Genomic DNA, 24,732 nt, shown 5'->3' on the forward strand with positions numbered 1-24,732 from the left:
TTGCCTCTGTTTTAACCGTGAGGAGTCTTGTGTGGGTGAAACCTACTGGCATTTCTTTATTTCTGGTCTCCTTTAAGCTGAGAAAGCCTCCTTCCTGGAGAAAGCAAACCTCTCTTTGCAGATGGTTCAAAGTAAAACCACGGCTGAGCTGCTCAGATGATTTTTTTTTTTTTAATTGTGAATGAGTCGAGCCCAATCTAGTGACCAGTTGCTGGGATGGCCTTCTCAGAAACAGGGTTTCCTCCTCTTTCTGTGTTCTAGGACCCAGGACACCCACTAGGAGGCGCGCGCGCGAGGAACTCTGTGGGTGCAGAGGCGCGATGGACGGGGAGGCTGGGGGGGCGCCCGAGGTGCACAGGTCCCCGGCTCCCAGGGACTTCCACTTCTGTCCCACGGATCTGTATGACTCCGAAGGCCGGCTGCGGCTCTTCCCGGAAGAACACACGCGGACGGGAAGACCAGTCCCCGCCGAAATGACCGGCGAGCCCGGGGGGGCGGCCCCAGGTAAGGCCCAGAGCGACCTGGAGGAGGAGGTGCAGGAGCTTGCGGATTTGTACGCGCTTGGAGGTGGTGGCGAGTGGGGCGCGGAGCTCGTGGATGGAAGCGCGCCGCGCGTGGAGGTCTCGGAACCCCGGCTGCACCTGCCCGCGGCCGGGGCGCAGAGGGACTGGCGGCCGGGCGCCGAGGCCGAGGCCCCGGGCTGCTTGGGCTGGGGCGCGGCCGGCCGGGACCTGCGGGAAGCCTACAGGTACGCGCACGGCCGGGCCAGCGAGGAGTACGAGTGCTACGTCATCCCCGAGGAGGAGGACGAGGACGAAGCCGCCCTGGTCTTCTGTGTCACTTGCAAAGCCCCAGTAAGGGCGTGCGAGGTGTCGGATGCGCACGGAGAGCATGAGGTGACCCCCCTCAGCAAGGCCCTGGAAAGCGCCAAGGTAAACGGGACTCCTTAGTTCCCCTGACAGTGCGTTTGTGTCTCAAGTAGGCAGGCAGGGAATGAACTTAAAGCGCCTCCTACGGAAGAGAGCAAAGAGCATTAATGTCTCCTTGGGATCCTCTGTTTGCCAGGACGAAATTCACAAAAACATGTTCAAACTGGAAAAGCAGATTATCGAGATGGAGAATTTTGCAAATCACTTGGAGGAGGTTTTCATCACCGTGGAGGTAAGAGCAGGCGCAGTGACGCCCTCAGACACACGCGGCTTCCCCCACGGCTGGGTCAGCAGCTGTGACTGGTGTGGGTTAGAGAACTGCCCGCTTCTCGCCCTTTCCCCTGCCCTCCCAGGGGACCTTGGGCATCTACCTGGTGGAAACTACCTGTCCTCATCCCCTGCTGAACCGGGAGCTCTCCTGGGGAGGCAGGGTCTCCTCTGTCTCTCTATCCTCAGTCCTGCTTGACGAGGCATTGCAAGACACCCGCCCTTCCTGATTATTTTCCCCAGCTGTTATGTTTCCCGTAAGATTAATACGCTTCTGTGCCTGTCACCAAACACGTCACAGTCCCCTGGGTGTACCGAGTGGCATGTCGTACACTGCTGTGATGCCTGCACTCAGCCTCCCCGTCCAGATGAGGCTAAGGACCAGGACTTTGCACCTGCCTTCTCTGCCTGTGGGTGCTCTACCTCTATTAATACAGCCTCGGACTGTATCTCCAGGAACACCTGGTATGAATTAGCTAAGCCCCAGGCCCCTGTCCCGGGAAGCTGGAACTTCTTCATCCCCAGTCTTAAGAGGGAGGACTATGCACTAATCCCGTCTGCAGGGCACAGGGACGGAACGAGGGACAGAGGTACAGCCACCCGGACAAAACTCTTTACACTCTCTCTGCCCGCTCATCTCAGGTCAAAGTACCCTCACCCTCGGTGAGGACTCTGACTTTTCCCTTCTACACCAGCCCTGGGGAGTCCCCCACTGCTTTTCCTTCTCTGCTGCCATTCTGAGCAAATCTTGGACACGTAGAAGATGTTCAGCAAATACTCCCTGAGTCATCGAGAGAGCCTCTGCTTTGGAAATGTCTCCGTTACCTGGAGAGGGTGACATCAGTCACAACCCACGAAGCTTTCCCAGGCTTCGAATCTAAAAGGACCAGTAGTCGACAGGATTTAATTAACATGACTCATCCCCTGTGCCCCTGGATTAAGTACTGTCGCATGGCTCCCTCTGCCTCCCTACGTTTTCTCATCTATTAGGCGGGACCATCTGGCCACGGCCCCCACTCCCCTCCCCCCTCCCCTTCCCCCTTCACCTTTCTCTTAGTTGATGTGAGGATCTGTGTGATCCTGGCGTCTGTAGGATGTGGGCATCAGGAGGTGGAGGTGAGTGTCGTGAGATGCTGGGGGCTCAGGAGGGAAGGCTAGGTAGGGCTTGCCCAGGACAGACATCTCCGTGGACGTCTGCAGTCCAGGGATACAGTGGCAGGTTGACTCATCTCTGACCATCTTCCTGGGAGGTGGCCACCACGGAGGTGGCGTGGGGCTGGGGACGGGACGGGGGGAGGGGAGGGAGGATTGCAAAGTGCTGCCAGGAGTGAAGGCAGTGCTTCTCGTTAAGGTTATCCAGGGGCTCGGGTGCCTGGGTGGCTCAGTTGGTTAAGCGTCTGACTCTTGATCTCAGCTCAGGTCTTGATCTCAGGGTTGTGAGTTCAAAGCCCTGTGTTGGGCTCTGCGTTGGGCTCCATGGCTGGGTGTGAAGCCCACTTTAAAAAAAAAAAAAAAAAAAAAAGATTATCCCAGGGGCTCTAGCCATAGACTCCTGGTCCCAGCTCCCGCTGTACCCACCCCAGCATCCTGGCAAGCGATGATAAGAAAAGGGTGGGGTGACTAAAACATCTCTAGGTATATTTTCATGCCTCAAATGACTCTGTAGTCGACACACCACGTTCGCTAAAATAACGGCTGAGGTCAACCATCTTGCAGGAGAACTTTGGAAGACAGGAACAAAATTTTGAGTCACATTTCAATGAGATTCTGGAAACACTTGCTCAAAAATATGAAGAAAAAATACAAGCTCTCGGAGAGAAAAAGAAAGCGAAGTTGGAAGCCTTGTATGGACAACTGGTCAGCTGTGGGGAAAACCTGGATACCTGTAAGGAACTCATGGAAACCATAGAGGAGATGTGTCACGAAGAGAAGGTCGACTTCATACAGGTCAGTCAGTCGTGAGGTGAAATGAGATCATGAACCGAAGTGACGGTATGGCGGGGGTAGGTTAGATTGTCCCCTCTCTGTCTGCAGGTGTTGTACTTGACCTCTGTGGATCAGCATCCGTTTGGTTCCTGGATGTTCACGAGCATCCATTTTGTTCCTGGATGAGGTGGTCACCCGTGTCTCTGTGCGCCCCGCCATGAGTGGCCGAGCAGACTCACGCACGGCTGACCCCTTCCCTCCACCGTTACTCAGACAACACCAGCCTTCGTTCCTCTGTCCCAGAGACCTGTCCCCTCGCCAGGGAGCTGAGCAACATCAGCGCTCTGAGAGTTTTCTGGTCACCTCAGAGAGCCTCTTAGAGCTCTGAGGAGGAGGCAATCCAGGCTAAAAAGGCACCTCCAACTCTCCAGTTACCAGGGCACCAATTTTAAATCTTTGTAAAGTCAAACATGCAAAAAAAAAAAAAAAAATCCATTTCTTAATTTTCTTGAAATCCAATTAAATCTGACCTCAAGGCCCCATGCTGCTGGGATGTGGGAATTTCAATCTCAGTCAGAGCTGAGGTCCTCTTTCTTCACAATGTCCCACAGGAATATGGCGCAGTTGTGGTGTCCAGGATGTGAGGGAGGGGCCTTCAGCCTCTGGAGCTGCCCCGTTGCCAAATATGGCTTCCACACTGACCCCGCCCATAGTGGTCCCTCAAAGCCCAACAGGGCTTCCTTCCTGCCGTGCTTGGGGCAAGGGACCTGTGACAAGCTGGAAAGCAAGTATGCAGACACCATTAGAGCCTTCAATACTCAGACCTTTTGAACCACTGGTCCCACAACATCGCTGTATCCCAGAGACATAACCCCGAATGTGCAGAAAGTGATACGTGTGAGAATGTTCTTCTCACTGTCATTTGTGATGACGAAAAATTAGAAACAACCAAAATGTCCCTCAACAGAGGAATGGTTAAGTAAACGATGGAACTTCCATTCCGTGAACGGTTCTGCAGTCTTTCAAACTGGTGGGCCGAAAGACCATTTGTGACGCGGGGGTCCTTCCATAACCTCCCTGGGGGGACGCAGTCGTCCGGAAGAGACCCACAGGCAGCCTGAGAGTGGTTTTGTTAGTGGGGGATATGGCTGTTACTTTTTTTCCCCCTAATTTCCAAGTTTTAAAATGTGCTTATATCACCATATAGTTTGAAAAATAAATTTATTTTCGAAGTCAACTGAGTATTTTCTCCTTCCCCTCCTCCTTTTTAGGATGCTGTGGCTATGGCTGACAGGTAATGCTTTTGTTCTGACGCACATCTTCTTTCCCGTCTCTTGCTCCTCTAGATACAAATAGACTCAGCTCCCCTTGGGAAGATGCTCCCAGTTACAGTTTTCATGTCTGCCCCTGCGATCCAACAGCGCTGGCTTCGGGGGGACGATGGTCACTAGGACCCGCTAGTACCAAATCTCAGACGGCCCAGCCAGCAAGCCTGTGGCCAGCTCACCCCGTGAGCCCCTCCTTTCACCAGGAGGAGCCAGGGTCCAGTGCCTCCCCCATCCCCGAGCTGTGCCAGGACCCAGACTGTGTACTATAGAAAGCACACACGTTGTAGAGTCAGACAGGAGTTCAAATCCCGTTACCCCCATGACCCTGGGCAAGTCCAACCAGTCTAGGACTCACCTTCCTTATCTACAGACAGGGATAGTTTTACGGGAATTAAACGAGACAGTGTCTGTAAAGCCACATGAACATGGAAGCTTGATGACATAAGGGGTAAGAAGCAAAAGACAGACCTGGTTTCAGAGTCCGCCCCTGCCACCTACAAACCCTATGACTGCCAGGAAGCAGGTGTAAGAAAACTCATAGCCCCAGTCTACCGTCAGCGGGTTGAGTACACTCGGCCCCACGGAGAAGAAACCCCAGAGTCTGTGCGTGTCGGGGCTTGGGGCGGCGGGGGCATGGCAGCTTCCGGGTCAGCACCTGAGAGGTCTTCCAGAGGGTGGAGATCTGGAGCTGTTAGGCACTTGCCCCCCAAATGGCCCACCCCTCCCCCTCCCCTCTAAGGCACAAACCAATTCCTCCATCCCCACTGGGGACCCCCTGGGTCAGTCACCAAAGCAGATGGCAGCCAGCAGCCAGCAGCATGTCAAAGAAATAAAACTTCAGCAAAGAGGCCCTTCGCGTTTATTACCGGTGACCCAGCACTGTAGACACACACCCTAAGGAGCACGTCCCTTCGTTCTTGTGAGCATGGCTTTTTATACCAACAGACTGGGAAAATTCTTGAATACGGAAACAGACGTGGAAATCTCTGCGCAGCCTGACTTTGAAGACCAGACCTTGGACTTCTCTGATGTGGAGCAGCTAATGGGCTCCATTAACACCATCCCAGGTGCATATTTCGCCTGTGTGCATACTTCATAGAAAGTTCCAGGTCCCTGAGCTTTGAGTTAGAAATTTTGATGGCTAAAAAAAAACCCATAAACTTTTAGAAACAGGTTTTTTCTTTTCTTTTGTTTTCTTTTCTTTTCTTTTCTTTCTTTTCTTCTTTTCTTTCTTTTCTTTTTTTTTTTTTTTTGCTCTAATCTCATGTCTTCATAGCTTGCAATGGTGAGAACAGAGGTGGAGACCGCTCCCCCCGGGGGGGGGGGAAGTGCCCACCCTCACTTTCCAGGGAGCCAACATCTGGCGCTGGGCAACCTTGAAATATTTTTTATTCATAGCCTGCCCAGATTCATAAACCCCTGTTCTCCCGCCTGAGTTACTCCTGGCAAGTAGCCCGAGTACTTATTTACTTAGCACAGTGGCTGAGAGATGAGCTTTGGGATCCTATGGAGCTGGTAAGAATCCCAGCCCTTCCACTTCCTAGCTGTGTGACTCTGGACAACTTACCTAACTTCTCTGAGTCTTGGTTTCCTTGTCCACATAATGCCTCATGGGGATATGGTGGGAATTGCACGAGGCAATGCATGTACAGCACGTCACATGGTACAGGTAGCTCTTAAAATATTGTGGGGGCGCCTCAGTGGCTCAGTCAGTTAAGCTTCCAGGTCACTTGGTTTCAGGTCAGGTAATGCGTGATCTTGTGGTTCATGAGTTCAAGCCCCGTGTTGGGCTCTGTGCTGACAGTGCAGAGCCTGCTTGGGATTCCCTCTCTCCCTCTCTCTCTGCCCCTGCCCTGCTCACTCTCTCTCTCTCAAAATAAACTAATAAACTTGAAAAATATTCTTGTGATTACTTATTTTTTTTAAATGTATTAATTTTTTAAGTTTATATATTTATTTTGAGGGAGAGAGAGAGAGCGCGCGCACTCAAGCAGGGGAGGAGCAGAGAGAGAAGGAGAGAAAGAATCCCAAGGAGGCCCCACACTATCAGTGCAGAGCCTGATGCTGGGCTCAAACTCACAAACTGTGAGCTCATGACCTGAGCTGAAATCAAGAGCCCAATGTTCAACCGACTGAGCCACCCAGGTGCCCCTACTGTGATTACTTATTTCTAAGAATAATACTGTAATTCAGCTTTTTTTTGTTGACTGCTCACCATTTCCTCATCAACACCCAGCTACATTGTAAAAATGTTGTACATATCATTTTAGATTTTTCCTTTATACAGATTTTTTTGAAATAGGGAATTTATTGTTTTGTAACCTGCTTTTTAATCAAAATTTTGATTAATATTTCTTGTACTGTAAATCCTTCTGTAACATCATTTTAATGGGTATATACCTTAGTTTGTTTACTTGATTCTCAACTGGACTGGCTGCTGGGATGTTTCTAGGTTTTTCACCACTAGAAACCACACTGTAATGGACGTCCTCCATTAGAAACCTTGGAGGCCACTCTTAGACTCATGATTCACAGAGTGATCTCACTGAGCTTCGATGTCCACTGGATGATCCTTCCCCTTCTAAGGGGTGGTGCTGCCCAGATAACCAGGCCCAGGTATTTGGAAGGAAAGGCATGATCACCCAAGTCGGTGCTTGAGAGATGCTTACACTTCTCTTCACCGCCCCCCCACCCCAGGTCCAGGTCTCATGCAGACCATCACCTGGAGCCTCCCGGTGGGCTGCCAAGCCCAGGGCCACCCCTCTTCTCACTGCAGCTCCCGCCCTTCTTGCTACGGGGCTGTCCCTTGAGGGTATAGACGGGCACCCTCTGTACATCCTGGATCTCGTCGTTAGGTTCTTTCTCTTCTTCCTCTCCTTTGTCCCGTTAGGACCTTCCAGGTCCTGGCCAGAGAGGAAAGGCTGAGCTGCAGCTAGGAAACACCTTCAAGTTTAGTTGTGCTCTTTCTTACCTGGACGGAGCAACGTCAAAATCGGAAGCCAAGGTTGTTCCGTAAAGTCTGGGTTGCGGGCAGGCGCTGCCGCGGGAGAAGAGTCCGTAGAGGAGAGACAAGGAGGGTTTCTCGGTTGTGTGTGAGTCTGGGGAGGCTGAAGTATTAACCTACAGAGAATAAAGGAATTAACTCGGGGTGCCTGGGTGGCTCAGTCAGTTAAGCCTCAGACTTCGGCTCAGGTCATGATCTCACAGTTCGTGAGTTTGAGTCCTGCATTGGGCTCTGCGCTGACAGCTCAGAGCCTGGAGCCTGCTTCGGATTCTGTGTGTGTGTGTGTGTGTGTGTGTGTGTGTGTCTGCCCTTCCCCCACTCACACTCTGTCTCACTCTCTCTCTCTCGAAAATAAATAAACATTTAAAAAACTTAAAAAAAAAAGAATTAACTCAGTAGGTGGATTCTCAAGATGGTTCTCAAGAGCACATTTGGCCCAACCCAGTCTTCTCCCCTTATAATGAAGACATGGTTGGTGGACGGTTCCACCAGTGAAAGCAGAGCGAGCTTTCCCCATGAAGCTGCTTCTCTCTGTTCCCTCCGGGGCCTGTGGGCGGCACTGCTGTGGTCCTGGCTGCCTCGTCTCTCCGGAAGGCGTGGAAGGGGTCAGAGGACCCATGCCTAGGGCAGGTCTTGCACACACCCCCCAGCCCGAGTCCCTATCACTGACCCCTCCTCCCCCAGCTTGCGTGGGTTTGTCAAAGCAGGAATGGACATGCTGGTTGTCACCTGCAGGCTGGCCATTAGGAGGTGTGGCCTTCCTGACCTTGTCCAGTCTGGGCAAAGCCCACGGAGGCCTCGGGGGACCAGGAGTCCTACAACAGGGGCCACTGCATCCCACACCTCTCCTGGAGGCTCCTTACTCAGTTTTGGTTTTCTCCCTTCTCGTTCCAGCTCCTTCTGCTCCAGTGATAAACCCACAGGCCCCCAACTCGGCCACGGGCTCCTCTGTCCGCGTGTGCTGGAGTCTGTACTCTGACGACACGGTGGAGAGCTATCTGCTGTCCTACCGGCCGGTGCAGGACGGCTCGCCTGGGAAGGACCAAGCAGGTGAGACTCTGCCAAGATCACACGCACGCTCTGGAACGGCTAAGGGCCCTCAGAGGCCAGGGAGCAGTTCCGATTGCTTTCCCAGTAATCGGCAGGGCAGAGGTGGGATGAATCTACATATTCAGCTCCTTGGAGCTGTCGTGATCTGGGAACTACCTGGAACATGGGATGCAGGCAAGTGAGCACGGCAGAGAGGCAAGATGGGGCCTCACTGGGGAGGGCCACGAAGCCAGGCTAAAGTGCCTGGAGTGTAGATATAGCCCTCAGGCCAGAGTTGTCCATGGGATGAGTCCCTGGCAGCACTGTGTGCAGGAAGGGTGGGGACGCCCCTCCTTGAGGAGGCCTGGCTGAGCTGTCTGGATACTCGTGGGCTGGGCACGTGAGGGCAGGCTGGGCCTTCTCAGAGCGACCTCGTGTCGGGAGAAATTGGAGGGTCAACCTGCAGACCGCCTTGAGGGGTGATGGGGCCTCTGCAGCCTGAAAGGGCTACAGCCGATCAGACCCACATGCTCAAGTCGAGCAAGCTCCTGGGAACGTCCCCGAGCCTCCAGCGTGGGCGGCTCTGGGCCCATCCCCTTCCCAGAGAAATGGAGCTGGCTGGTGTGGGGCCAGGGCTGGGGTCAGCTGCCTCCCCCCTCCCCACATGATAGATAAGCCATTCACCTGTTGGGAAGAGAGGGCCTTGGGGATTTCCACTTCATGCAGAAGGAGACTGAGACCCAGAGAGAAATGAGCTGTCCATGGGGACACAGTGGGTGATGGATGGCAGAGCAGGACAGGAGGCAAGTCTGCATGCTCCCTGCACGGAGCCCACTGCTGCACCAGCCTGGGCAGGGGGAGGGTCTGTGTGCTGAAGGTAAGGGCAGATTTTCTGTGCAGGGACCGAGAAGGAAGGGAAATGCTTGAGAAAAGTCAGAGTAAGTTTAAGTGATGCTGAGGGAGGTTGTAACAAGGTGAGCAGATGATGAGGGTTATCTGAACAAAGACTAAAGGGGGCACCACGGGGAAGGAGGAAGATTGTAAAAGGGAGGTCAAGGGGGTGCCCGGGTGGCTCAGTCGGTTGAGTGTCCGACTCCTGATTTCGGCTCAGGTCATGATCCCAGGGTTGTGGGATCGAGACCTGTGTCAGAGTCTGCACTGAGCGTGGAGCCTGCCTGGGATTCTCTCTCTCCCTCTACCCCCCTTCCCTGCTTGTGTGCTCTCTTGCTCTCTCTCTCTCAAAATTAAAAAAAAAAAAAATTATGAAAATAAAAAAATAAGTAAAAGGTTGGTCAGGGTCCAAGAAGCCAGGTCTGATTAACCACAGTCTGTGTCATGAATCAGCCCTGTTGGCACTCTCTCCAGACACACAGAAGAAGCCATTGCGTTTGGGCTGTGTCATGACACTCTATGAAGATTTTTTTTTTAATGTTTATTTATTTATTTTGAGAGACAATATGAGCAGGGGAGGGGCAGAGGGAGAGAAGGAGAGAGAGATTCTGAAGCAGGTTCCAAATTGTTAGTACAGAGCCCGACCTGGGGCTTGAACTCACGAACTGTGAGATCATGACCGGAGCCAAAATCAAGAGTTGGACTAACCACCTGAGCCACCCAGGTGCCCCTCTATGAAGATCTTTTAATTTTTTTTTTTTAACGTTTTATTTATTTTTGAGACAGGGAGAGACAGAGCATGAACAGGGGAGGGTCAGAGAGAGGGAGACACAGGATCTGAAACAGGCTCCAGGCTCCGAACTGTCAGCACAGAGCCCGACGCGGGGCTCGAACTCACGGACCGCGTGATCATGACCTGAGCCGAAGTCGGCCGCTTAACCGACTGAGCCACCCAGGCGCCCCACTATGAAGATCTTTTAAATGGACCCCTCTGTGATAAAGGAACTGATATCAGAGGGTGGGTTAGTGAGTTATCACTGCCTTTCAAGAGTCTGAGGAGGTTTAGAGGTGTATCAGTTAGGTGTTGCTGGGTAACAACACCCTATCCTGCCCTACTCTGCACACATATACGTGACTTATTGGCTTAGAATGACAAACATTTATTACTTCTTATAATTCTGTGAGTTGTCTGGGCATTCTTCTGGTCTGGGCCAGCTTGGCTACATAGAGCTGGATGGTGTGGGATGGTCTCACTTACAGATGTGGGGATACGGCAGGGAAGGCTGGGGCCTCTGTCTACTGGGTCTCATTGTCCAGGACCCTGGCTCGGGCTTGTTCACATGAAAGTGGAGGGTGTTCCCAGCAGCAAGAAGACAAGCCCCTGTGCACTAGCATTTCCCAGGCCTCTGCTGGCATCATGTTTGCTGCTGTCTCATTGGCTGAAGCAAGTTGCATGGCTCAGCCCATCAATGACGGGGAAAAATGAACCTCTTGAAGGAGTAGTAAGTCATACTGCAGAGGACGCATACAGGGACGGGAGGAATTTCTGGCCAGTGTTGCGATCTACTACAGGGAGACTCGACACAACTAACTCGGAGCCACTTGGCCTATTTTTAGGGTTGAATTCTTGTCTTTTTGTTTGTTTGTTTTTCAGAGTTTACAATGACTGTCAAAGAAACGTATTGCTCAGTGAGAAATCTCGTGCCAAACACCCAGTATGAATTTTGGGTCACAGCTCAGAACAGGGCCGGCCGCAGCCCCGCCAGTGAGCGTGCAATGTACATGACAGGTAACGGGGGCCACAGGGGTCACGGCTTTCGAGGTGTGGCAGGACACTTGATTTCATGTGGAAGGGCAGGAGTAGCTGTCCGTGTTTCTCTGTTAGTACACCAAACCAGTGTCCCTAGGATGGAAGGGACATTTGCTCAGAGTTGGTCTCAAAATGCCCAAAATTACTGCTCACGATCGTAGCGTCATTTAACCTTTCAGCTGCCTTCTGCTCCAGGAACGTCTGAAAGGCGTTCCCGGCGTCTTAGTCCGTGTGGGCGGCCATGACAGAACACCAGAGACCGAGTGGCTTATACATGACAGAAATTTAATTCTCACCATTCTGGAAGCTGAAAGGGGCCTCCTTTTAAGCTGCCAGCATATTCAGCGCCTGATGTGAAGCCTTCCGGGTCCGTAGACATCTGGCTTGGTTTCGGCTCTGTCCTCACACAACAGAAAGAGGCCCAGGGCTCTTTGGGTTCTCTTTGATGAGAGACGCCCTCCTCTTCATCTCCCAAAGACCCCACCTTCCGCCACTTTGGGGAACAGGCTTCAACACACGAATTCTGGGGGGGGGGGGATGCAAATACTCAGTCTCTTGCACCTGGTTTCCTTTTTACGGCATCGAATGTCTTCTGTGGGCAGACAGTGGCCGTGCTCGGTTGGCCGTGCTCGGTTGGCCGTGCTCTGGACAAACTGGCTGGATAGGAGCAGAATGGTCATTCCTTCCCCCCTTTGTCCCACACCTAGCCCCCTCCCCTCCCATTATAAAAAGCAAAGAGATACGGAGCTGCGAAGAGGCTGCACTGATTTGCTGGGAGTCTGGGAACCTGAATCCCGTGGACTCGTACACGGTAGAGCTGACCCAGGCGGAAAGTCCTGAAGCCTCGGGAGTAACTGAGTAAGTCATAGTCATGGGGCGGTGGGGGGGGGGGGCCATGACACCTGACACAGTGACACAGCTCAGGAAATGCACGGGGTCTGGAGAGAAGGTCAGCGTTTGGAACCTTAATTTCGGGTGCTTGGTTTTCATGAGAAGTTTCTTGAACGCTGTCACTGAAGGTGCGTGAGGCGTGAGTAAATGGTTTAAACCTCAGGTTTGCTTTTCTAGTCCAGCGAAGGTTTACCGCTCATTCATTCAACAAGTGTTGTGGGCCTGGACCTGGGCCCCGGGCTCTGGGAGACTAGGCAGGCAAATTCCCTTCCCTACGGAGCTGACCGTCGAGCAGCGGCAAATAGAAAACAGGAAGACAAACAAATACATAAAATGCAAGGTGCTCTGAAGGAGAAAGAAATGTAAGAAGGAGGCTGGGGTGGAAGTAGGGACCTCCGTGGATGAACTTTTCAAATGAGACCCGGATGGATAGGAAGGACTGAGCTCTGAGGACAGTGGGTCAGCGGCGTGGCCCCGGGGCGGGAGTGAGGCAAGACCCAGGCAGTCCGGGAGCAGCCCCCACGTCCAGGGGCTGCCCAGAGGCGGAGCACAGAGGGCGCCCGCCTGGTTCTGGAGAGATGGAGGAGGCGGGCTTGGCGTCCCCTGTCAGGGAGGACAGATTCCTCTGTGCTCGGGGCTGGGCTTGGAGCCTGGCCGTCTATCCCACGCACCCTCTGTTCCAGGTAGAATCCACGTGTCCACGGCCACACCAGGGCCGACCTTGGTTATTTACTCCCCACGACCCTCAGGAGTGGGGCATGGGAGTCCGGTGGTTCTGGCCACCTGATGATCCAGATTGCCTCTGTGCTTCGTGCTGATACTTCAGGAGCGCCTGACACCCGGGACCATAATGATGGGGGTCACCGGGAGGCTGGTCAGTGACGTGGGGTAGCACCTGCTCTCCAGATCTAATCATCTTGAAGAGGAGAAAATTGCTTCCCAGACCGTACCCCTCTCCTGCTTCTCTAGCTCATGCCACACCGGCTTCCCCTCCCTGTCTGGCTGCAGCCACACCGGTCGGGTTTAGTTCCTCCTGCTTCCCGTGTTCCTTCCTGCCCCGGGCTGCTTCTGTGTAGGAGACTCCTGTCCCTGCTCCATCCGGTTACTTGCAAGTCATTCTTGAGAGCTCAGCTCCAAACTCGCGTCCCCGGCATCATCCACCCTGCGGTACGCCGTGACCACGTCGCGGTTACCACCTTGCATTTCCTCCACTGCTGGCCTGCGGGGTGCCTCTCTACCCATCTGGACCATGAGGTCTATGAGGGCAGAGACTACATTCAGTTCTCCCCAGAGCCCCCCTCTCCAGCGTCTGGAACCTAAGGGGCTTGGTTAATATTCATTGGACGGATGTGTGAAAAGCGCCCCTCTGGCCTGGAGCGGCGGCCTTCGGGGTCACCTGGACACCCGGGCTCGTGTAATAGGGCTGTTGCATCCGTAAACGGGCGTCACCCCAAAAGCTTCTCCTTTCCCTGGACTGAAAGGGGTTTAGCAGTTGCAGGAACAGGCAGTGGCAATTACAGGCTTGTACTCGTGTGCAGTAGAATTTCAATAAATTAGGTTCCTAGTGGCTTCTGTGCTGCCCTTCCAGCTCTTCTAGAGATGCCTGTTCATAAACACAGGCCGAGGTACCTGCTGCGGGCTCAGCGCTGGGCTGAGGCAGGCGGTACTCAGCCGCTGCCCTCGGAGAGGTTCTCAACTGTCAGACAGCTGGGGGCAGAGCGGGAGACAGACGCCGAGCATGGTGCCGGGTGCCGGGGACACCAGGGTGGGGAGCCCCGAGGCCGGAGGGCCACGGACACGAGGAGTAACGAGGGAACGAGGAAAGTGGACCTGAGGGAGGAAACCCACCGGCCGTGCCGCTGTGGGTGAGAGGCTGGGGGTGCGAGGGTGAGTTTAACATCCCAGCTCTGGAAGGGAGGCCCGGTGCCGGGGCCTGGCTGCCCGGCCCCACCCCTCGTGACTGTGGCTCCGTTTCTTTGCCCAGGTCGGTCGTGGGCATCCCGACCCGCGAGGCCTTGGTGCAGCTGCAGCCCAGGCAGCGCTATACCATCTACGTGCGAGCCCTCAGCGTGGGGGGCCCCAGTGCAAGGAGCGACCCCGTGACCGTCTACACCACAGGTATGTGCCCGGGCCACACGCTCCCTGGGACCTCAGGGAGCCACTCTGCGGCAGACCAGCACTGCATGACTTCTCTGGAAAATGGGCCAAGTCAGGCCGGGGAGGGGCTCAGGGGAGATCAGGGCCCTGTGGTCCCATTTTACAGACAGGGGGACTGAAGGCCCAAGCCAGATAGCAGTCTGGTGGCAGAGTGAGAATCAGAACTTAGGGTTTTTCTCCACTCCCTCAGGCAGACCAGAGGCTTGTCGCCCTGGACCTGGGTGGCCCAGACGCCTCGTGGCTCACACAGGCTGCACACCACCCTTGGGATGATGTCTTTATGAAATTCCCAGGAGGGGTTGTTGGCTTTGCTCATCCCCCGTTTCTGCTATCAGCCCAAGCGTCTCCCACCCACAGGCCCAGTTCGGACCCGGCTGCTCAGCCTCTTCCTAGGCCCTGTCTGGCCCTGGCAGGCGCCCGCATCCCTAGGTCCAGCCCCTTTCCCTCCTCCCTTGCCGTCATCCGTACAACGGTCACACATCCTGTCCAGACCCTGCATGAGCAGAGACATCACCGGAAGCTTTGCATGCACCCACTTTCCTGGCACTGCTTCGCTGTGGGTGTGCGCTTTGTCACAGCACACCGGGGGCCGGTGACCCCTCCCCCACCTCACAGCCAGTCCAGCTCAGGCCGGCTGACGGGTGGAGGGCAGGTAGGACACAGAGGCAGGGAGTCTGAGCCCAGGCTCTGGGGACGACGTATTCTTAAGTGGGGTCGTTTACTGAGGGACACTGTGTCACTTTGTCCTCGTTTCCAATGCCAGGAGCAGAGGTGTGTGATTAATTCCCACTGTGTTCCGTCCACACAGATGGGAAAGACTCGTTGGGTGGCCACCACAGATCCCAGAGGGTGGGGGCTAGTGCTGGGATTAGGACTCAGGTTTTTCTTTCATATTGAGCCAGGGCCTGCCTTTAGTTGGCTGGCACTCCTCATTTTCTGTGCTCACCTGGTGTTTTGAAATGTTAAATTCTGGCAGTTTCAGTCAAAAAACAAAACAAAACAAAACAAAAAAAACAAAAAACAAAAAACCAGAGCCAAAGGTACAGCCAGCTCTTGATTATTCAGTCAGTCAATTAGTTTGTTCGTATAATTTTTTGAAGAGTGTATTTATGAAGGGGCTCCTGGGTGGCTCAGTTGGTGGAGTGTGTCTGACTCTTGGTTTCGGCTCAGGTCGTGATCCCAGGGTTGTGGGATGGAGTCCCGCGTCGGGCTGTGCACGGAACGCGGAACCTGCTTGGGTCTCTCTCTCTCTCTCTCCCCCTCTGCCACTCTCCCCCCTTGCATGCTCGTTCTCTCTCCCTCCAAAATAAATCAAATGGAAGAAAAGAGTGTATATATGAAAAACTTAAATGAACACACACATCAGCAAAAATCATTATATTTTCAAAAATGATCCTCGGTGGGAACCGGCGAGGGCCCACGTCTTGCATCAGTTAGGTGGTGGGAACCTGCCTGCCCCCTTGCCAGTCAGCGCAGGCAGCGAATGAAATTTCCGGCAGCATCAAACTGTGACAATGATTGTGAACAGCTTGATGGCGAAGCTTGAACCCAGGTGTGAGACAAGAGAAGTGACAGAATAGGAACTCGAGAAAAAAGCACTTGGCTAGGACACAGTAATGAGAATGAGTTATTATGTTCTTAATTAATGGATTTTTTTACTAAATAATTTTTTTTTTTTTTTTTACTAAATAAGTTTGTATTCAATCTATTCTGTACCACTGTTGGATGAGATTTATTTTAACCATGATTTGGGGATGGCTGTAACATCCTTCCCTCTCCCCCGCCCCACTGCCCTCATTGAAATGTTGAATTCCACTTCCCTTTGTCAGATTGGTCCTTAAGAATCTCAATAACTATTTCCCTTGGCAGGTGGGTTAGAAATTCTTGTCCGTGTGCAGGCACTTATAGCCTCCCAGCTAAGAGCAAAGCCTGTGGAATCAGACAGTTTTGGGGGTTCAAATGTTAGTTCTGTCATTGCCAGTTGATTTTTTTTTAAGTTCATTTATTTATTTATTTATTTATTTTTAATTTTTTTTTTTTAACATTTATTTATATTTGAGACAGAGAGAGACAGAGCATGAACGGGGGGAGGGTCAGAGAGAGAGGGAGACACAGAATCCGAAACAGGCTCCAGGCTCTGAGCTGTCAGCACAGAGCCCGATGTGGGATTCAAACTCACAGACCGTGAGATCATGACCTGAGCTGAAGTCGGACGCTTAACCGACTGAGCCACCCAGGTGCCCCACATTTATTTATTTTGAGAGAGAGAGAGTAGGAGGGGCAGAGGGAGGGATTCACAGTATCCCATACAGGCTCTTTGCCGTCAGCACAGAGACCGATGCGGGGCTCGAACTCATGAACCGTGAGTTCATTACCTGAGCCGAGATCAGGACTGCACCACCCAGGTGCCTTGCCAGGTGATTTTTTTTTTAACCACCTGGTGCGTCAGTTTTCTCCTCTCCAGATGGAAATAAGAACGCGTTTCTGAGGGTAATTGTGAGGCTTGAACGAGGGAAGACTTGCAAACCGCTAGCTGGGGGCGAGGGACAGTGGCTCCCAGTGCATGCTCGCTGCCACCATCATTAGTGGCAGGAGGGGTAGGACTTTGCGAGGCCCCGGGCTTCTGGCTGGCGCCGGGGTGGAGAAGGCAGGGGGACTGGCGGGGCTCCTCGTGTGTTCTGCCCGCACAGGCAGCTTCTTCCACCTGAACCAGCACACCTGCCATCCCGGGCTGACCATTTCTGAAGATGGGTTTACGGTCGTGCGGAGCGAAAGGAAAACCCCAGCAAAGGAGCCGCTCCCTGGCAACACCCGGTTTACCAGGTACTTGGGCAGCCGCTCGCTAGAACATTCCGCGGACCCCCTCTAAGACACGTTGTTGCTCAGATAAAAAGTGGGTTATGACAGACGCTGCCTTGAAGAGGTCCCAGAAATGGATGAGAGGCTGGGGGGGGGGGGGAGAGGAGGCGGTGGGGGCGGAGGGGAGGCTGGGGAGCTGGAGTCGGGGGAAGAGTCTGGCTGGTGTGGACGGAAGATACCTGTTGTGGCTTCTGAAGTCGGGTCCCCCGCCGCTGGAGGAGTCAGACCCTGAAGCCACGATGAGGGGCACACTGACAGGCGTCGGGAGAACGGAAACAAGGCTGTAGGTCTCCCAGGGCTTGGCCCGGCGCTCCTCTCCTACAGGGTGAAGCCCTGTTTAAAAACCCCTGATGAAAACCGGTGGGGTTAGCCTGTGCGGAGTCGGTGGGGGGTGGTGCTAGTGCATGACCTGAGGGAGGGGTGGCCCCCGCAAAGGCGTGTGCGCCGTCTGTCTAGAAACGTAGCTATTTCCAGACCTTGGTGCTCAATCCACATTGAAACGATTTATTTGTGCCTCACTTCTTTCCAAAGACTTAAAGACTTAAAATAAGGCGCAGATATACACTGCTGAAATAGAAAAGTCAAAGCAATGGGAGAAAAAGAACACAGATAGGTTAACTCCAAGAGCGCATTCCATTTCCGGGATTACAGGTGGCTCTCAGATTCCTGGTCTGGTCAGGACAAGAAGAGTTCTCGGTCGGTTGGTTTTAGAGTCAGAAGGATCTTCTAAGGAGAAAAAGGGGCTCTCCAACGGGGCTGCAAGGGCCATGGATAGAAACTTCATCCAGGGGCGCCTGGGTGGCTCAGTCTGTTAAACATCTGACTTCAACTCGGGTCATGATCTCACGGTTCGTGGGTTTGAGCCCCGCATCGGGCTCTGTGCTGACAGCTCAGAGCCTGGAGCCTGCTTCGGATTCTGTGTCCCTCTCTCTCTCTGCCCCTCCCTTGCTCGAACTCGCTCGCTCTCTCTCTCAAAAATAAGCATTAAAAAAAAAAAAAGCTGAAAGAAAGGAAGAGAAGAAAGAAACTGCATCAGCCTCCCTGCCAGGGTCTGAGACTATCCCAGAGCTGGCTCTTCCTCTGATGTTGGCTCCCTGCTGGCCTTTTTACAGTGTGTGTGTGTGTGTGTGTGTGTGTGTGCGTGTGTGTGTAGCACCTACTATATGTAAGTGTTAGCATGCGGTAGCCCAAGTGCACAGGGTACAGTGGAAAGCAACTTGATCCTTTCCCACCTCTGCCCATTCTACCCAGGGTTGCAGGGCATGGAGAGGGACATGGAGAGATAAAGGCCTTACCTGTGTTGTTAAAAAAAAAAAAAAAAATTCAACTGAATAGATTTTAAAGATCTTATGGCTTTATTCCAGGAGTTATGAAACGGGCATCATCCAGTCTAACAGGTAGACGGGAGCTCTCAGGAGCTGTACAAGATGAAAGACGCTTATGGGCCAAGTTGCAGTAGGCAAAGAAGCGGGCGGTTGTGGCGAGGTTCCTTTCCTGCAGGGGACAGCAGGGTCTGCGAGGCACATCACCTCACTGGTGCTCGTCAGGCGATTCCTGATTGGTTTAAGATCCCATTTCTGGGAGAGTCGAACTGTAACGGAGGTGTCTCGGTTTGGAGACGTGGGGCTTAGCGTGACGGGCTCCGTTTGGGGGCCTGTTGTCCTGTTTTTAGCCTGGGGGTACCTGACTGGTACCAGTGTGATGTGGGAAGCTGACTCTCTCTCCCCGGCAGTTCCCAGGTGAGCCCCTGACAACCCGTCCACCTCCGCACCCAGTGCTATGGTTCTCGTTCTTTCTGCCGAGCCCTCCTGGGCCCTCACAGGCAGCCCTCTTGGACAGGATCCCCCCACAAACAACGCAGAGGCAGCTTTCCTGCAGTGGGTTCCGTTCACACCCGGTCCTCTGAAGGCACACACCTCTGACCAGGCCACTGCTACCTCACCGTGCGTGTGAGCTCTCTGGGCAGACACAGCCTCGAGCGTCTTCAGCCTCGGCCGCTTGGTGTTGCACTAAAAGTTACAAAACGAGTTTTTGGTCGCCAAGTCCCGCAGAGGTGGTCCAGCACGTCACCTGGAAATATGGGAGAACTCACCACCTGTTGTTCTGTTCTTGGCTCTTTGGGGTCCAGCCAAGTTAGACAGTCCCATTGCAATATCCTGTCACCAGTATATCCATTGTCCCGTGAGGACCATGCTGTGCCCTGGAGGTAAAGGGAGGAAGATAGTGTCCCTGCCCACCTGACTCAGACCAGGCAAGTGGGGGAGATGCATGTTTCAAAAACACACCTGTGAAAGATTCGGTAGAAGGATGGCCAAGGCATCGTAGGAGCCCCCAGGAAGAAGGCTTCCTGGGGAAGCAAGGGCTTGGAGGATAAAAGGGAGTTCTCCAGGCCGACCAGGCAGATTAAGTGCCTCATACGTGTACAAACGGCGGAAGCCAGGGAGACCACGTGTTTGGAGAACTGCTATCGGTTAGCGTGTCTGTGGTGTAGGGTCCATAATGGGAAGAAGGGGAAGACGAGGCAGGAAAGGTGGAAAAGTTCTAGGGCAAAACAAGTTTGGATCTTATCCTTGGAGGGGTGGGAATTTTTGGAGGATTCAAGTAGGGGAGGTGACCCGATCAGATTTACATTTCAGAAGGATCACCCTGGAGGGTCAAGTGTGAGCTGGGGAGGAGGGGGAGAGGCAGGTGGGGAGCCAGGAGACCAGGGAGGAGGCTGCGGACGCCTTGAGTACATCAGCAACACACAAAACTAACAAGGAGAGAGGCCAACTGGTTAAGGGGCGAGCAGGGGAGGGATGGGTCAGGGACTGTAATTTATGGCGTGTTTACCAAGTGCTAGACATCTTCCAAGTGTTTGACATGGATTAGCTCATTGAATCATCACGACAGCCTGTGACATCCATATCACTACCAGTCCAATTTGACAGATGAGACCATTGAGGCACAGAGAAGTAAAGTAATTTGCCCAAAGGCACACTGCTGTTAAGGGCTGAAGTCAGATTTAAGCTAGAAGCTGAGCGTGTAACCACTACATTATCCTTGGGTTACTGTTTTCTGCCTTGGGTTACTGGGTAGATCATGAGTCTATTAACCAAAACGGAGAAAACACGGGGAGTAAGTACTCCTTCCCACCACAGGCAAAACACTAAGTTTGGTCGGCGGTGGGAAGGGTAGGAATGTGGTAAGTTCCGTTCGGGACATTCTGAATGAGGAACAGCAGGTGGGTGGAGATGTGGGTCCGGAGCTGAGAGTAGAGACGGCTTCATTTTACAAAAGAGGAGCTCTTTTCTGTGCAGTCTCCTTCCCAGAGCTTTGCTTGGCCTCCAGAACTTGGGGTTTGAGAGTAGAGATCTCGTGTTAATAACAGCTAAACAAATCTGCCCAGGGGTTTGGCGGGGGGTGGGCACTCAGTTTGGCTAATGCAGAAGTTTCCTGCAGGAGGCGGACTGTTCGTTTCGGAGATACTGATGTGGTCTGGTTTCCCACGAGAACCTTCCTCTGAAGAATGCTGTATTGTTGTAAAACAAAACATAACTGTGACCTTTGTGAGTGTATTTGTTTCCAGTGGCTTCTTGGAGGTCGATTTTGATCATTGGTGAGGGATTTGCTATTTGCTGTTCTCAGGTTTGCTTCTGAGATCCAGATCCTCGTCTTCTGCCTGTAGCCACCCCGCAGATATGCGTCACCTCAAAGCCCCCCATGCTAGTGCAGCATCAGCAGTGCTGGCCGGTTCCTGAACTTCAAGTGCATGGTTCCCTTGACTGTGCTGAGTTCTGTGAAGTTTCAGTCCCTTTTGTTTGTTTTAATATTTATTTTTGAAAGAGAGAGAGACAGAGCGTGAGCAGGGGAGGGGTAGAGAGAGGGTGTGGGGAGACACAGATCCGAAGCAGGCTCCAGGCTCCGAGCTGTCAGCACAGAGCCCGACGTGGGGCTCGAACTCACGAACAGCGAGATCATGACCTGAGCCGAAGTCAGATGCTTCACCCACTGAGTCACCCTGGCACCCGGAGTCCCTTTCTTTTTTTATGAGCAAGTGAACCAAATCTTTATTTTTGTTACCAAAAAAAAAAAAAAAAGAGCCCAATCATTTACAAATGCCAATAGAGCCTTTTCTAACTCGCTCCCATTACCGGCAGGGTAAGAACCCTTCCACAAATTTCGGCATCTGTCAGGTGAGCCGAGGGCGAGCCGCTTCTCAAAGGAGGTGTTCGGAACACCGTTGGGCCGACCCCCACGGCTGTCCCCCCCCCCCCCCCCCCCGCCGCACGGCCAGGCTCGGGTCGCCCCCGGTGACGCACGCTTCCACTTTCTGAACCCAGGTGTGTTGCCGTCATGGGGAATCTCATTCCAATCCGAGGGCGCCATTACTGGGAGGTGGAGGTGGACGAGAGGTCCCACTACACGGTGGGCGTGGCCTTTGAAGATGTCCCTAAACAAGAGGACCTGGGAGCAAACTGCCTGTCTTGGTGCATGAGGCACAGACTTGCATCATCACGGTAAAGTAGAATCTGGATGCCTGATACTAAAATTGACCTTGAAAGAAGAGAGCACGAGGTTTCACTAGCAATAATTAAGGCCTAGGGTAGGTTTCATAAAATATTCTAAGATACCTCAGGGCTCTTTTCCAGCCCTTTCCCCTAAAGTCCAAATGAGACGGGAAAAGAGCAGCTTTGGGTACTTTTCTTTCAGACAGAAATAGCTACAGTTCACGGAGAGCTTATTCCGTGCCAAGCGCTGCTCCCATGTCCTGTCCTGTTTACTTCTCACAATTCTATCACCCCATTTTAAAAGTCAGCTATGCCTCACAGCAGTCGGATAATCCGTCCAACGTGGATTTTTGGAGCTTGGAATCCAATCCAGGCAGTCTGGCCCCAAAGACAGCATTCTTAAGCACTAAGTGATTGGCTTTTCATTCATGCTCAACTTGTGTTATTAAATGGTTACAGTTTGATCTGAAGCCCCAATTCCATCTTTGCAAGTAGGCAGCGGCTTAATAGTCATGGCTCATTCTGTTCTGCTTCTGCTGCCAAGCACTCTGTCCTCTACGCGTGGATTAGCTCTAGAAAGCTGGGAAAACCTGATGAGGTGCAGTCCCGTGGACATGTTCAGACTCGGGAAGCCACTGTTACAACCTCCCTTCACCTCAAAAATTACCAAAGTTCGCTCCGTTTCCCCAGCACCTCTTGTACCACGGGGCCTCTGACCCTTGTTGGCTTGCTGTATCTTATGCACGTTTGATCCTGCGTTCTCTGCTGGTGAACCTCCATCGTGGTTAATTAAACACTACCGGTCATGCCCGCGCATACGTGGGAAGACCCCCCCTGTAAGGTACTTGGACTAGAATGGACTCTACTAATCCTCAGACCCAGTCTGAGAAACACAGGAAATAGTAGGCATTGAGCCAAATAGTTTATTTGGAGATTCTGCCCGAAGTGTAATGAGGCTAAAAATCAAAGTATCCTCTCCTAGAGAGGTAAGAACGAAGGGCAGAGGAGAACGGGGAGGACAAAGGAAGAGTAGGAGTCTGTGTACGGTGGGAGGGTTGAGAGGTCAGAAGACAGAAGAGGATGGAAACATGAGACAGCGTGAAGAAGGGTGGGCAAAAAGCCAGGCACTAGGCCTGGCCGCTTCTGTGGCCCCACCTTGGAAAGACAGAGGACAGAGTTACAGACAGAGGACAGACAGGATACGGAAGGTATCCTAGCTGACCTGCAGTTTTTGCTTTCGTCTGGTGCTGTAGTGGGAAGAAGGTGGAGGGCAGGGCCTTCCTGGCTCCTGGCTTCTGGCGGCTGCTTAGCTAAGGAAAGGAGCTGAGGGGAAGATGAGGCGAGCAGGGCCGGAGCCAGGCTGGCCCGCTCTGACACCGAGACCGTATTCTAAGTGCTCCTCCCAGGAGTGTGGCGCAGCTTGCTGGCACCGTGTTCTGCAGACGTCTGTAGGTAGCAGGGGTAGGAAGTTCCCGTGGCTGCTTTGGGTTCCAGCCATTTTTTCAAAGCACCCAGGCTACAGAGCACGGGGAGAGGGTGCTGGGCTAGGCTGCGGGGGCGGTGACGGCCCGGCTGGCCCTGCTGAGTCGGAAGGTCTAAGGATCGTGCCTGAGTACCTGTGCACAGGTTATACCAAAAGGCACATTTTATTACGTGAAAGATCGTGGGGCTCCCCCCGGTTCAAACATCTTTATTACGAAGGCTTTATACATTTGAACCTCAAAATCCCAAGTTTTAAAACACCAATTTCTATACAAACTTTGATGCAGTAAGAGTGTATGTAAGTCTCTTAGGTGAAGAAATTGATCAAAAACAAATGGTGTTTAAAAAGAGAGGTCTCTTAGGACAAATTTTAGAAAAGAGACAGATATGTTGGGAAATGAACCGTTACTTTGGTAGTCAATTAATTAAAAAAAAAAAACACGATCACAGCGTTATTTGAAAACTAATACGAAATGTTCTGTAAATTGCGCATCTACAGAACTTCTGAAGCTGTGTCCTATCAACATTTAATTTCTAGGCATAAGTATGAGTTCCTGCACAACGGGACGACTCCAGATATAAGAATAACTGTCTCCCCGAGGAAGATCGGCATTCTGCTAGACTATGAAAATTCAAAATTGTCATTTTTCAATGCGGACATTTCTCAGCATCTGTACACGTTTAGTTGTCAGCTTCACCAATTTGTGCATCCCTGTTTTTCTTTGGAAAAGCCTGGGTGTCTGAAGATACATAATGGCATTTCAATGCCAAAGCACATCACTTTCTACTAGACCATTCTGATGCCAGCTCCCTCTCTTCTGTACCCACCCCTCCAAGCCGGCCACCCCTCAGCTGGTTGAACTTGGCGTTCAAGCACAGGTTTCTAGCACTGCCACCTGTATGATGTTAGGTTAGTCATTACCAGGCGCGGCTGTAAAATGAGGGCTCAGACAAAATGAACTCCAGGCCTTTCAGGTGGTCAAACTGTATCGGTCTGTTTGTTTATATGCAAAGTATCTGAAAGTCCAAGGCCTACAGAGCTTGAGGGCAGGGGCAAGGGAGGCAAGAGATACATAAGTACTAGTGGCCGCGGCACACCCGGGACATCTCTTGAGTCAGCCGGGAACAGACTCCAGAAGGCAAGAGGCTGTCCACAGAGAACCAGGGAAGCCACGCGCCTTCTGTTTTCCGGGGAGTTAATGGCACTGTGATGCGGTTTCTGGCACTGAGCATGCTGTCACACCTGTTCCCCTCGTTCACAGAACTTACCCCACTCAAACTTTGAAATGACCTCTACCGTGCGCTCTTCCATGAAGGCAGGGACAGTGTCTGTCCTGTTCATCATTCGGTCCCTAAGGACTAACATGTAACAAACGGTACACACCAAATACTGAATAAATCAGTATCTTCCTCATCCAACCACCGTTGTCGGGCTCTCTGCTCTCCGTGTGAGGGATGGTGGGGCTCTTTCCAAACTAGAGCAAAGGACGTACGGCAGGGAGATGGACAAAACCTGGAGGGGAGGCAGTCTGAAGGAACAGAAGGGCACCTGCGGCTTGATGGCAAGACTGGGCAAAACGGAACGCTCTACTACGCACTTCACGTCCCGCAGCGGCCTACACGTAAACGTGGCACTTTCAGCGCATCGGGAGAGGGAACGGGGGCTAAA

General features: G+C 52.7%; 1 protein-coding gene across 1 annotated transcript; it reads left to right on the forward strand.

Moving 5' to 3' along the window:
- Positions 1-272: 272 nt before the first annotated feature.
- On the forward strand, positions 273-24,482 carry FSD2 (fibronectin type III and SPRY domain containing 2). The gene is made up of 12 exons (XM_042987964.1): positions 273-932; positions 1,066-1,161; positions 2,913-3,143; positions 4,394-4,416; positions 5,396-5,517; positions 8,349-8,504; positions 11,029-11,163; positions 11,892-12,042; positions 14,060-14,193; positions 16,923-17,055; positions 21,414-21,590; positions 23,602-24,482. The coding sequence occupies exons 1-12, from the start codon at positions 321-323 to the stop codon at positions 23,852-23,854; spliced, it is 2,223 nt and encodes a 740-aa protein (XP_042843898.1). The 5' UTR covers positions 273-320; the 3' UTR covers positions 23,855-24,482.
- Positions 24,483-24,732: the final 250 nt, after the last annotated feature.

Source organism: Panthera tigris, chromosome B3 (genome assembly GCF_018350195.1).
Source record: "Panthera tigris isolate Pti1 chromosome B3, P.tigris_Pti1_mat1.1, whole genome shotgun sequence".
Taxonomy (NCBI): Eukaryota; Metazoa; Chordata; class Mammalia; order Carnivora; family Felidae; genus Panthera; species Panthera tigris.